At 45.1% G+C, this 13,444-nt stretch overlaps 5 protein-coding genes across 5 annotated transcripts; 3 read left to right on the forward strand and 2 right to left on the reverse strand.

Moving 5' to 3' along the window:
• Positions 1 to 487: 487 nt before the first annotated feature.
• LOC135098528 (cuticle protein AM1159-like) lies at positions 488 to 1,439 on the forward strand. The gene is made up of 3 exons (XM_064000935.1): positions 488 to 635; positions 806 to 1,029; positions 1,154 to 1,439. Exons 1-3 carry the CDS (start codon positions 591 to 593, stop codon positions 1,347 to 1,349), a joined length of 465 nt encoding a protein of 154 aa, XP_063857005.1. The 5' UTR covers positions 488 to 590; the 3' UTR covers positions 1,350 to 1,439.
• Positions 1,440 to 3,618: 2,179 nt separating this feature from the next.
• On the forward strand, positions 3,619 to 4,609 carry LOC135098544 (cuticle protein AM1159-like). Its single transcript, XM_064000936.1, has 3 exons — positions 3,619 to 3,809; positions 3,980 to 4,203; positions 4,328 to 4,609. Exons 1-3 carry the CDS (start codon positions 3,765 to 3,767, stop codon positions 4,521 to 4,523), a joined length of 465 nt encoding a protein of 154 aa, XP_063857006.1. The 5' UTR covers positions 3,619 to 3,764; the 3' UTR covers positions 4,524 to 4,609.
• Positions 4,610 to 6,073: 1,464 nt separating this feature from the next.
• LOC135098623 (cuticle protein AM1159-like) lies at positions 6,074 to 7,021 on the reverse strand. Its single transcript, XM_064000970.1, has 3 exons — positions 6,881 to 7,021; positions 6,484 to 6,707; positions 6,074 to 6,359 (listed from the first exon to the last, which is right to left on the reverse strand). Exons 1-3 carry the CDS (start codon positions 6,923 to 6,925, stop codon positions 6,164 to 6,166), a joined length of 465 nt encoding a protein of 154 aa, XP_063857040.1. The 5' UTR covers positions 6,926 to 7,021; the 3' UTR covers positions 6,074 to 6,163.
• A 1,867-nt stretch (positions 7,022 to 8,888) lies between these two features.
• LOC135098629 (cuticle protein AM1159-like) lies at positions 8,889 to 9,852 on the reverse strand. Its single transcript, XM_064000985.1, has 3 exons — positions 9,699 to 9,852; positions 9,295 to 9,518; positions 8,889 to 9,171 (listed from the first exon to the last, which is right to left on the reverse strand). The coding sequence occupies exons 1-3, from the start codon at positions 9,741 to 9,743 to the stop codon at positions 8,976 to 8,978; spliced, it is 465 nt and encodes a 154-aa protein (XP_063857055.1). The 5' UTR covers positions 9,744 to 9,852; the 3' UTR covers positions 8,889 to 8,975.
• A 1,068-nt stretch (positions 9,853 to 10,920) lies between these two features.
• Positions 10,921 to 11,974, forward strand: LOC135098560 (cuticle protein AM1159-like). Its single transcript, XM_064000937.1, has 3 exons — positions 10,921 to 10,991; positions 11,346 to 11,569; positions 11,687 to 11,974. The coding sequence occupies exons 1-3, from the start codon at positions 10,983 to 10,985 to the stop codon at positions 11,880 to 11,882; spliced, it is 429 nt and encodes a 142-aa protein (XP_063857007.1). The 5' UTR covers positions 10,921 to 10,982; the 3' UTR covers positions 11,883 to 11,974.
• The last annotated feature ends 1,470 nt before the right edge of the window (positions 11,975 to 13,444 follow it).

Below are 13,444 nucleotides of genomic sequence, written 5' to 3' on the forward strand. Positions count from 1 at the left end.
GTGTGTGTGTGTGTGTGTGTGTGTGTGTGTGTGTGTGTGTGTGTGTGTGTGTGTGTGTGTGTGTGTGCGTGCGTGCGTGACATCATTCAAGTTGAATAACCCTCAATCTGGAGTAGGCCGAGCTATCAGTGGAGTAGCTCGGCCAGACAAGCAGCAATCTATGTGTTAACAAGGATATTTACCCAACACCCGAGTCCCGCTGGCGCCGCACGTCCTGGACCCTCGCGCCAACATGTCACCAACAAGGCCAAGTGTGCAGGCAGACTGCAGGAATTCTGTATTAAATTGTAGGTGAATTTCTATAAGTCTTGTCTCTGACCAGCAAAGTCCCTACACGAGCAGACAGAAGCAAAACACGTGGTGTCATCAAAGTGACCTTGTGTTTCCCTTCACTGGTGGCAAGGTGAAGTACTCCTATTACCAATGCATAAAGAACAAGAAGAGCAAAAAAAGTAGCTTCAGGTTCTGTTTACAATTGGCAAGAAATGCTGACGTACTAGAGCACCTTCAGAGGGTCAGGGTTACAGAGCGCAAGCCAGCACCACTCCCAGGAGCCTCACCGGCGCGCCGCTATAAAAGCTGGGTTCAAAATGATGGCGGCATCAGTACCTCGCAATACAGCAACCATGAAGTTTGTAAGTGTTCGCTGCACTGCCACAACTTCCTGCCGCTGAGAGTGTTGTCTGCTTGGTGAAAAACACGAGTTGAATATTCATCATGATGAGTTGAAATGGAGCAACTGTTTCGGGACGGCAATGCAGCACAATATAGTAAGCTTAACCCTAATCTCCACCTTCTGCTTCAGGTGATCCTCGCCGCCCTGGCCGCCGTGGCCCTCGCCAAGCCTGTGTACGATGACTCCCACTCCCTCGAGAGCAGGGAGCACATTCCCATCCTGAAGGACGAGCGTGTCCACGAGGATGACGGCAGGTTCAGCATGGACATGGAGACTGGCAACGGCATCTCCTTCTCCAAGTCTGGCTCTCCTGACGGCCCCGAGGGCAGCGTTGTCATGTCTGGAGTCTACTCGTGAGTGACTGCACTGTTTGTTTGGCTCAGCCAAGCACTGCACACCTTAATTACCTTGTGGAACACAGTACCTGCGTGAGTCACGTGTCTTGAGTTGTTCACAATACTTTGTTTGCCTCCACAGCTACACCGCCCCTGACGGCACCCCCGTTGAGGTCAAGTTCGTCGCCGACGAGGGCGGCTATCAGCCCGACTCTGCCCTTCTGCCCGTGGCCCCCGCCTTCCCCCATCCCATCCCCCAGTTTGTGCTGGACCAGATCGCTAAGGCCGCCCGTGAGGACGCCGAACGTTCCTCCGAAGAGGGCTACTCCTACGCCTAAGTCATTCTGACCCCTTCCTGTACAGCGACGCCTTCTACGTACAATATATTTTTATGTATTTATTTATTCTATAAATAAATTTATTATTCATAATTTTGAGAATAATTTACAGCCTATTACATAGCCAATGCCATCGTAATATTCTGCTTCAGTAAATGCTTTACACCGTTTCTGGCTGAAATGAAACACTCAGGCGATAAAGAGCCCATGCAGTATTTTCCTTTGTTTCTTGTGATAAGTCCTTATCGCACCTCGCCACAACCACAAACACAAATCATATATGCAGCCTGCACACAAGATCTCGTGTCCAGCACTACTGAGAACACTGGATCATCTGTTCCTCCCAGCAGTTTTAATGTTTAGTGTCCTTCCATCCAGAACTGGCTACTTGTCACACGAGTTATTTTTGTCAAAGGAAAATGTGAGCCGATGAACAAGATTTTATATTTATTCACGACAATCATAGGGAGTCCTGAGGGACTCTCATTCTGCTCCTGATAGGGAACAAAGAGGGTATGGAAAATATTATCAGATAGATCATGGATAATAGACACAGTTGCTAAGTTATAGGTGGCGAATCTGGCACGATTCTGAACATTCTGTGAATAGAAAGACGATTTCCATGAAATGGATGGCTACTGTGCCTGCCATGATCTACATATCCTTGAAATGAACAAAGGGTTTCCAGCCAGAAAAAAAAAAAAGTTTGCCTCCACAGTAGAGACAATATTTCCGTTATATGAAGAAAAGGAAGACGTACTTTCAATACAGAAGTAGGCACTCCATGAGGAACCATAATAATACAGTGGTATGTTTCATATCTTGTAGAGACAACGTCAGATGCAACTCCGTTTTAATGGCTCCAAAGGCAGGTCCGCAGCGATATGACATGATGCAGAAATGTAATTTTCGTCAGAAAAAAAAAATAAATAGATAAACAAAAAGGAAAAATTACCAAAATAGATACAAGAGTCGCACATCGAAATTTATTTTTTCATGGAATCCTGAAAGTGATTAGGTTATCGTTCAGTGTGTTATAATGTTACCAGTGTATAGTAATGCAAAGTGGCTAGTGGCATGCTTATGAGATTCGTGAAAGCAAGACCACAGTTTCTTTTGTTAGTGATCAATGCTTTTCCAAGGATAAACTTTGAGTATGAGAAAGTTGTTTTAATATATGCTCTATTTTAGAGTCTGAGTTTTCAGGGAATTTTCCGTTATTGCCATTATGAACTCAGAGGCAAGTAACACATAACACAGTAATATTATTGTGAAAAAATGATCTAACTTTGAACAAAGTATTGTAGAAAATTCTAAAGATAAAATAGGTAAGCTCGAAGACGCGATACGCAATCATCACAGACTCAGTAACCAAGTTTGGATTGAAACTAAAGACAGTGTAGAAGTAAACACATGAAGACCTGGTGTCATAGGTGTTAGACACTGTGTATACGCTGCACATCTTTTCCGTTGGTGATGAGGCAAGATAAGTATCTGTCGTCAAGGGGAGCACAGGAAGAGTCATTGGTAATGCTGTGACGTCCCTTTTCCACCCTCGAGGTACTCCATTGTCTCCGGGAAGTGTTTCTCAACAGTTATGAACGATGTTTAAGTTTTATTGCTGCAGAATGTAGTGACACCATTGTGTAGGTATCAGAGTGTATATTAGTACTGTAATAAGGAGAGGTGAATTTATTGAGAGAAGACTTCAGAGAATACTTTTCAGCTATAGCACCAGCACGCCTATCTACAATTCTTATATTTGGAGACATAACTGGTTGTCTCCTTCTATGTTTGGCGGCTCAAGTCGTCGTTCCACGCTCTCCTTAACCAAGACAGAATTTCTGAGTGACATTTGCATGTGTTCTTGCCGCCCTCAAAGCTTCCAACATATTCTCGCTGAAAAAAAATAAAATAAATAAATAAATAAAATAAATAAATGAAAATAAGATAAAATAAGAAGACTGAATATTTTCGGTAACTTTAGATAAATTCAACACAGTTGTTTTATCCTACTTATTGTAACACACAACTGTTTTATTCTACTAATTAAAACAATGTTCCTTTGTTATTTAGATAACATTAATTTTTAGGTATATACAGACAAACCATGATGGCAGGCTGTATAATAATTTATATAAAAATATAACACTGGATATAAAATTCTTGCTTACTGAATAGGAAAAACAGGGACAGAGCACGTGGTGTTGTTCAAACGACCTTGTATATCACGTGTTTCCCTTCACTGGCGGCAGGTTGAAGCATTACCAATGCACAGGGGAAAAGTTTGTCTATACAATTGGAACAGAAAGGCTACCTTACTAGAGCACCTTCAGAGGGTCAGGGTTACAGAGCGCAAGCCAGCGCCACTCCCAGGAGCCTCACCGGCGCGCCGCTATAAAAGCTGGGTTCAAAATGATGGCGGCATCAGTACCTCCGAACACAGCAACCATGAAGTTTGTAAGTGTTCGCTGCACTGCCACAACTTGCTGCCGCTGACAGTGTTGTCTGCTTGGTGAAAAACATGAGTTGAATATTCATCATGATGAGTTGAAATGGAGCACCTGTTTAGGGACGGCAATGCAGCACAATATAGTAAGCTTAACCCTAACCTCCACCTTCTGCTTCAGGTGATCCTCGCCGCCCTGGCCGCCGTGGCCCTCGCCAAGCCTGTGTACGATGACTCCCACTCCCTAGAGAGCAGGGAGCACATTCCCATCCTGAAGGACGAGCGTGTCCACGAGGATGACGGCAGGTTCAGCATGGACATGGAGACTGGCAACGGCATCTCCTTCTCCAAGTCTGGCTCTCCTGACGGCCCCGAGGGCACCGTTGTCATGTCCGGAGTCTACTCGTGAGTGGCTGCACTGTTTGTTTGGCTCAGCCAAGCACTGCACACCTTAATTGCCTTGTGGAACACAGTACCTGCGTGAGTCACGTGTCTTGAGTTGTTCACAATACTTTGTTTGCCTCCACAGCTACACCGCCCCTGACGGCACCCCCGTTGAGGTCAAGTTCGTCGCCGACGAGGGCGGCTACCAGCCCGACTCTGCCCTTCTGCCTGTGGCCCCCGCCTTCCCCCACCCCATCCCCCAGTTTGTGCTGGACCAGATCGCTAAGGCCGCCCGTGAGGACGCTGAGCGTTCCTCCGAAGAGGGCTACTCCTACGCCTAAATCGCTTTCATCCCCTTTCTATTCAACCACTCTTTCTTTATTATGTATTTATCTATTTATTTTGTAAATAAATCTGTCAGTCATTATTACACTTATTATTTACACCTGTGGTATGAGCAATACCACCACGGTCTGCTACGAATCATTCCACGGAGGTAATGAAGCACCAGGAGGATGGTAAAGTGACTCCACAGCATTAACCAGTGACCTTCTCTGTGCTCCCTTTGACGACAGATACTTATCTTGCTTCATCACCACTGGAAAAGAGGTGCAGCGTATACAGAGGTGTTTAATTCTAATAGCACCATCGCTTCATTTGTTACTCCTACACTGTCTCTAGTTTCATTCAAGATTTGGTTACTGCATGTGATGATTGCGTCTTCATGCTTAACTCTTTCATTTTTAAAATTATCTACACTTTATTTAATCGGATTTGATGATCTATCATTCATTATAATGGTTTTGTGTTAAGTTACATTCCTCTTAATTCATTAACAGATTATATCAAATTTCCTGATTATTCAAGTACTAAATTATAGCATATTTTGAACCAAATTTCTCATACTGAAATTTCATCTTTGGCTCATTACATGAACATCTTAAGCCAGCCATTAACGTTGTCATCCATTACTTGATACTGGTAACATTATTGAACACAGGAGGGTAGTCTGACCACTTTGAGGATCCAGGAAACACTTAACTTCGGATCACAACTCCAGTGTTTACCGTGCAAAGTTTTCTTTTCTGTTTGTTTAGTCTGAGCATGATGGCATTTCTGTATCATGTCATATCGCTGCAGTGCTGGTTTTGAAGTCATCGAAGTGGACCTTCTTCTGACAGTCTCTGTCCATGGCAGGGAAACTGATGTTGTATTAGTATGGTTCCTTATTAGATGACTACTTCTCTGTCCGAGATCCGTCTTCCACACTCCTTCTATAACGGAAATCAGTCTTTGATATGGAGGCAAACATTCCACTTTTAAACTAAAAAAACCTTAATTTATTTCAATATCCTCTTATTGTAGCAAGAATAGACAGCTCGTAGCAAAAAACAAAAAAAAAATTCACTTCATAAATGTTCTGTTGTTTTTGTCTGCAGTATGTTGAAAACCGTGTCAACGCCGACTGCTCTAACTTACCATGTGCCTGCTATCCATATTCTCTTTGTTCTTGATCAATAGAAGTATGAGAATCTTAATCATTGTGAAAACTAGTAAAACTTTTGCATCGGCTCACACTGGACAAAACCATCACAAATGCAACAATTTATTAGTTTTGGATAAACGCTAACCATTGAAAGTGCTGGGAGAAACAAATGAAGCACTGCTCTCAGTAGTGATGGACTCCAGATTTTGCGCACAAGCTGCATACATGTTTTGCAATTATGGAGACGCCCAATAAGAAACTGTCACAGCAAGAAACAGCGCAATACGGCAGGAACCCTTCATCGTCTTTGTGCTTCACTACAGTCACAAAAGGTGTCCAACACTTAATGATGCAGAATGCTGTGATGCCATTGGCTATGTAATAGGCTGTAAATTACTCATAATACTGGATGATAAATTTATTTATACAATAAATAAATACATTAAAAAGATTGTACAAAGGAGGCGTCGCTTTACAGGAAGGGGTCAGAGGGATTTAGGCGTAGGAGTAGCCCTCTTCGGAGGAACGCTCAGCGTCCTCACGGGCGGCCTTAGCGATCTGGTCCAGCACAAACTGGGGGATGGGATGGGGGAAGGCGGGGGCCACAGGCAGAAGGGCAGAGTCGGGCTGGTAGCCGCCCTCGTCGGCGACGAACTTGACCTCAACGGGGGTGCCGTCAGGGGCGGTGTAGCTGTGGAGGCAAACAGAGTATTGTGAACAACTCAAGACACGTGACTCACGTAGGTACTGTGTTCCAAAAGCCAATTAAGGTGTGCAGCGCTTGGCTTAGTCAAACAAACCGTGCAACCACTCACGAGTAGACTCCAGACATGACAACGCTGCCCTCGGGGCCGTCAGGAGAGCCAGACTTGGAGAAGGAGATGCCGTTGCCAGTCTCCATGTCCATGCTGAACCTGCCGTCATCCTCGTGGACACGCTCGTCCTTCAGGATGGGAATGTGCTCCCTGCTCTCGAGGGAGTGGGAGTCATCGTACACAGGCTTGGCGAGGGCCACGGCGGCCAGGGCGGCGAGGATCACCTGAAGCAGAAGGTGGAGGTTAGGTTAAGCTCACTATTTTGTGTTGCATTGGCGCCCGTAACAGGTACTCCATTTCAATTCATCATGATAAATATTCGACCTATCATGATTTTTTCACCATGCAGACAACACTGTCAGCGGCAGTAAGTTGTGGCAGTGCAGCGAACACTTACAAACTTCATGGTTGCTCTGTTGGGAGGCACTGATGCCGCCATCATTTTGAACCCAGCTTTTATAGCGGCGCGCCGGTGAGGCTCCTGGGAGTGGCGCTGGCTTGCGCTCTGTAACCCTGACCCTCTGAAGGTGCTCTAGTAAGGTAACCTTTCTGGTCCAATTGTATAGACAAACTTTTTCTCTGTGCATTGGTAATGCTTCAACCTGCCGCCAGTGAAGGGAAACAGTTAACGGTCAGTCACAGTCAGTAAAGCTTTTGCTTTACCTGTTTGTGGTCATGAATGAATTTTGCTGTTCGTATACACACAGATAAGACGTAGACAGTCTGTAGTAAATATTTACCTACAATTTAATACAGAATGTCTGCAGAGTCTGCCTGCACACTCGGCCTTGTTGGTGGCATGCTGGCGCGAGGGTCCAGTGCGGCGCCAGCAGGACTCGGGTGTTGGGTAAATATCCTTGTTAACACACAGATTGTTGCTTGTCTGGCCAGCTACTCCACTGATAGCTCGGCCTACTCCAGATTGAGAGTTATTCAAGTTAAATTATGTCACACACACACACACACACACACACACACACACACACACACACACACACACACACACTTGCACACACACGCGCGCGCACACACACACACACACACACACACACACACACACACACACACACACACTTTTCTGCCAATAATACAATTTGGAAGGCCATGAAAGATTAATTAAGAACATGAATGATTCGGATAAAAAAAAAATGCGATAACGGTGCAATAACTGAGTGTCACGTCATAAAACTTCGCCAAATTGGAATTACTTTATTGGCTAATGGAATTAAAACCAAACCGCCGCAACACTGTGGTCGCATGACACCGCCAGCGCAGTTGAAAAAAAAAATAAATAAATAAATAAAAAAGGTCATCGAAAGATCAGTATGATATAATGGAAAGTTTTACAGGGTGACAATTTTATATATTCTCCAGGAATACAAGATGCCATTTCTCGGCTAGATCGATGAATGCGTGGCAAAGTGGTCGAGGGACAAAACTGATGAAATAAGCCTTGAGGCGACCGCTCAAGGTGTTATGGGCTTAAGCCATAAGGACAAGGCAATAGTAAAACAGCATGAAACAAATAAAAGAAGAAATGGATCGGTAGGAAACAAAACAAAAACAAAGTGTAAGCAGATGAGTGCAATTCTTGATTACAGTGTCAGGACTGCCTCAGGAGCCTCGGCTTCTCTAGGATCAAGGGCAGGAAGGATACTGCAAATATGATTAAACAGAGTCTCGGTATCAAGTTCTTTTAAGTCACAGTTATCGAAAAGATGTGGCAATATTCTGAGCACTAAAACAAAAGGCATGAAATTCACTAGATGTATGTTCCATGAGCCATCACTCTATCCTTGCATATGAGATGAACCATTGGTTTTGAGCTTTAAGATAAAAAGTATGTGGAATGTATGCTTTTTATGCTAGTGACATCGGAGAAGCAAAGAAAGACGCGTCTTTGATAAAGAAGCAGTAGTCAACTTATGAGAAATCACAATAGTACATCAACAGTTCGTCTTGCTGTATAACGACATGATGTCAGTAATCTCTATTAAGATGGGTCCCAAGGCAGCACTGATGAGACAAGACTCATACAAAAGTAATACAACGATAATAAAAATGGATATAGATAAACCAGACTCAAAAGAGAGTCAGGCGTTTAGAAGCAAACCATATTGTGTCATCAATGTTACTAAGTTATTCATGTCTAGCACTGAAGGTCATCAGCGAAAATTACTATTTAATTAATTCATTAACACCTTTAGAGCCGGTGCTGGTGGTAATCATCCAAAAGCATCCTGTGATGGAATTTTAACAAAGAAAGGGTCGCGGGTAAAGTAATGGCACCCTTCACCTTCTGTTTAACTGGAGATTCATCACAGAAATGACAGGTCTGTAGCTCTTATTCATTCAGCAGACATTGGTGGCATTTCACATACAACAGGTGTAAATGATAAGTGTAATAATGACTGACAGATTTATTTATGAAATAAATAGATAAATACATAATAAAGGAAGAGCCGTTGAATAGAAAGGGGATTAAAAGTGATTTAGGCGTAGGAGTAGCCCTCTTCGGAGGAGCGCTCAGCGTCCTCACGGGCGGCCTTAGCGATCTGGTCCAGCACAAACTGGGGAATGGGGTGGGGGAAGGCGGGGGCCACGGGCAGAAGGGCAGAATCGGGCTGGTAGCCGCCCTCGTCGGCGACGAACTTGACCTCAACGGGAGAGCCGTCAGGGGCGGTGTAGCTGTGGAGGCAAAGAGAGTATTGTGAACAACTCAAGACACGTGACTCACGCAGGTACTGTGTTCCAAAAGGCAATTAAGGTGTTCAGTGCTTGGCTGAGCCAAACAACCGTGCAACCACTCACGAGTAGACTCCAGACATGACAACGCTGCCCTCGGGGCCGTCAGGAGAGCCAGACTTGGAGAAGGAGATGCCGTTGCCAGTCTCCATGTCCATGCTGAACCTGCCGTCATCCTCGTGGACACGCTCGTCCTTCAGGATGGGAATGTGCTCCCTGCTCTCGAGGGAGTGGGAGTCATCGTACACAGGCTTGGCGAGGGCCACGGCGGCCAGGGCGGCGAGGATCACCTGAAGCAGAAGGTGGAGGTTAGGGTTAAGCTCACTATTTTGTGTTGCATTGGCGCCCCGAAACAGGTGCTGCATTTCAGCTCATCATGATAAACATTCAACTTGTCATGTTTTTTTTTTTTCACCAAGCAGACAACACTGTCAGCGGCAGCAAGTTCTGGCAGTGCAGCGAACACTTACAAACTTCATGGTTGCTGTGTTGGGAGGTACTGATGCCGCCATCATTTTGAACCCAGCTTTTATAGCGGCGCGCCGGTGAGGCTCCTGGGAGTGGCGCTGGCTTGCGCGCTGTAACCCTGACCCTCTGAAGGTGCCCTAGTAAGGTAGCCTTTCTGGTCCAAATGTATAGAAAACCTGAAGCGACTTTTTACTCATGTTTTTCTGTGTGTATTAGTAATAGGAGTGCTTCACCCTGCCACCAGTGAAGGGAAACGCAAAAAACACAAGGTCGCTTGGATGACACCACGTGTTTTGCCTCTTTCTGCTCTTGAATGGACTTTGCTATTTGTAGACAAACCTTTTTTTATAGACCCTTTACTAAAATTCTGACATTTCCCGGCAACTCTTATGAAAGCCTTTCAGTGATTCCAGACTGAACGTCATTTGATTTGATGGATGGAAATTGGAGCTTCCACCGTCTCGACAGGGAGTTGCAGTGGTTGTGGCATATGAATGAGGTTGTGGGAGTAAAAACTGCAGAGTATCATGTTGCCAGGAAAGCTGAGTAAAGTGAAGTTAGGGGCAGACTGGAGAGGCGCCTTAAAAAATAAATCAAGAAAAGAGAGAGAGAGAGAGAGAGAGAGAGAGAGAGAGAGAGAGAGAGAGAGAGAGAGAGAGAGAGAGAGAGAGAGAGAGAGTTTAATTACAGGCGAGTGTAGACAATGATATGCAAGAGCGCGCGCACACACACACACACACACACACACACTAGTTAAGTCAAATCTCACAAATGTATCCCTGTGTGCCTCTGGTATTGCAAGAATTCATTTCTGCACCGACCTACTTTACCGATCCTTGAATTTCACACAAAATATTCAAATGTCAAAGTGTTGGAGCTTATATTGTGTCGTCAACACCTGAACGCACCTCACCTGTGGCATACATCACACACACACACACACACACACACACACACACCATATGCCGAAGTGCATTAAACTCTGAAATGTAACTCAGTAACTCAGCCGCTTCCTCTACGTTTTCTTTATTGCTTCTCCTGCTGGTAGGAATGTCCCTCCACGGCAGCCCGGGATCATCAGCGCACGGGCCAGCCGCTGACACTCCCCGGGGAATGAGTGGGAGCGGCAACGAGTGTACCCCAAGAGAAGGTTAATAAAAGTCAAGGTCATGCCTGCGTGCGGCGCCTCGTCGGTGTGAGAGCGGGATGGAGACACTGTTACGCTGCAGCTATATAAGCCAGTCCGTTACAGGCCTTGGCATCAGTGCCGCCCAACACTCCACAACATGAAGTTCGTAAGTAGGGAGGAAAGTGGGGCAGCTTCCGTGGTGGCGCAGACATCTCGTGTTGATTTGCTGCTACGATACATAACTAATGCAAAACAAAAGTCACCCTACTTCCTAAATCATCATAATCACTGCATGCTATTTACCAATGCTACTTATGAGTATAATAACAGGTTTAGTAAAAAAAAAAAAAAGAAAAAGGAGGTATTATGTAAAGGGCTACTTGAAAAACGGAGGCATTTGAGCTACAAATATTCTGCCAAAAAAAAAAACATTTTCTTAACCTTTCTAAGGCAACTGAAAATTAATCAACTAATTATCAATCATCAAATTTGATTCAGGTGTTTTTTTTTCTATTCTCAGGTGATCCTCGCCGCCCTGGCCGCCGTGGCCCTCGCCAAGCCTGTGTACGATGACTCCCACTCCCTCGAGAGCAGGGAGCACATTCCCATCCTGAAGGACGAGCGTGTCCACGAGGATGACGGCAGGTTCAGCATGGACATGGAGACTGGCAACGGCATCTCCTTCTCCAAGTCTGGCTCTCCTGACGGCCCCGAGGGCAGTGTTGTCATGTCTGGGGTCTACTCGTGAGTGACTGCACTGTTTGTTTGATTCAGCCAAGCACTGCACACCTTAATTGCCTTTTGGAACACAGTACCTGCGTGAGTCTTGGATTGTTCACAATACTCTGTTTGCCTCCACAGCTACACCGCCCCTGACGGCACCCCCGTTGAGGTCAAGTTCGTCGCCGACGAGGGCGGCTACCAGCCCGACTCTGCCCTTCTGCCCGTGGCCCCCGCCTTCCCCCATCCCATCCCCCAGTTTGTGCTGGACCAGATCGCTAAGGCCGCCCGTGAGGACGCTGAGCGCTCCTCCGAAGAGGGCTACTCCTACGCCTAAATCCTTTTGACTCCTTCCTGTACAGCGACGCCTCTTATGTACAATTTGTTTTAATGTTTTTATTTATTCTATAAATAAATGTATTATTCATTTTTTAAGAATAATTAAGGACCTGTTACTTATGCAATGGCATCACAACATTCTATTGTGAAACATTCATGGGATGAAAGGCGGCTACAGGCCTGACTTGACTCTGTCCTGCTGCCAGTAGACCACGAGTTCCCCCACCCCATCCCCCAGTTCATAATGACCACATCCCCTACCTCATCCCCAGTTTATACTGACCACATCGCTAAGAGTACTGTCAGCATGACACTACCGAGGAGCGTTACTGTTACTATATGAACATCATACAGACAGACAATTCCTTATAATTCAGTAATTGAAATATTTTTATATTGATGATAAAAAAGATCCTTTTAGCTAATACTCTGTAGATCCTGGAGATGTCTGCGGAGGTGTAATCCACGTATGCTTTTTTTTTTTTTTTTCGCTGCTGAAGATGACGCTTAACCTTATTCACCGTGCATGAGTAGCATGTTAATGTCACTCGATCATGAAAAAACCTGCACTTTGCATTCAATTCCACTAGAATGTCTATGAAATCCAACAATGCTCGCACATGTCATTATTGTACCAGCTTTAGTTGTCAAAAAACAGACTTTTAGCAAGGACTTTTAACCAACTTTACATGATCCTTTAAACATTGTATATCTATAATTGTGAAATGCAGAACAATCGGTAACATAGGAAGACTTGCAAACAGTTTCTTACGCGCACAAAGCTACCCTTAACATTCATGAATAAATCCTGTTCATTAACACAAGTCTCCGGTAATTATAATTTTATACGCTGTCGATACGTTATTCAATGATTATGATAAATTCCAGGAAACCCATAATTTCTATCACAGGTTTTTGTTTACCTTAGCTTTTAGACAAATTCGTAATTAATTTAGCTTTGCAAACGTATTTCACAAGGAACTAAAGTCCTTCTTTTGGAGAGAATAGGATTGTTATAGTAGTGTAGTGGCAATTCTGGAAGGACCTGGCAGCCCTCTTCCCTGGTGCTCCAGACAAGAAAAATCGTTGATATCTGGGCGACAAAAGACAAATACTATCACCGACAGAGGTACTGTACTTCGTAGGATCTCGCCTCCACCACCTACGCACGCTGATCCCTCTGCCACCACCACCGGCCCAGCGCCTCGCTCACAGATGCAGATGCTGTGACAAAATTATTCTAGTAACGTTGACATTCGTACCGGTATCAGCCTGCGGCGCCTGCAGAGACTCCTACATCAAAGGCCTGGACCGACTACAAATTGATGAGTTTACATTGGTCAGGATGGGACAGAGAACACTCTACGAGTATAGTGTCCTCCGAGGCCTGAACGTGGCGCGCATGACACGGGCCAGTCAGAGGCGAGCCACACCCTTCCCCAAGGTACCGCCCATTGCCCTATTCTTACCAGTTTGTATCCTTTCACCAGGGATGACTTCATGTAACACTTCCTCAGCACACACACTTTCGACTGGGCGCCACATTCTTGGGAAGGCATC

The sequence above is a fragment of the Scylla paramamosain genome, chromosome 4, assembly GCF_035594125.1.
Source record: "Scylla paramamosain isolate STU-SP2022 chromosome 4, ASM3559412v1, whole genome shotgun sequence".
Taxonomy (NCBI): domain Eukaryota; kingdom Metazoa; phylum Arthropoda; class Malacostraca; order Decapoda; family Portunidae; genus Scylla; species Scylla paramamosain.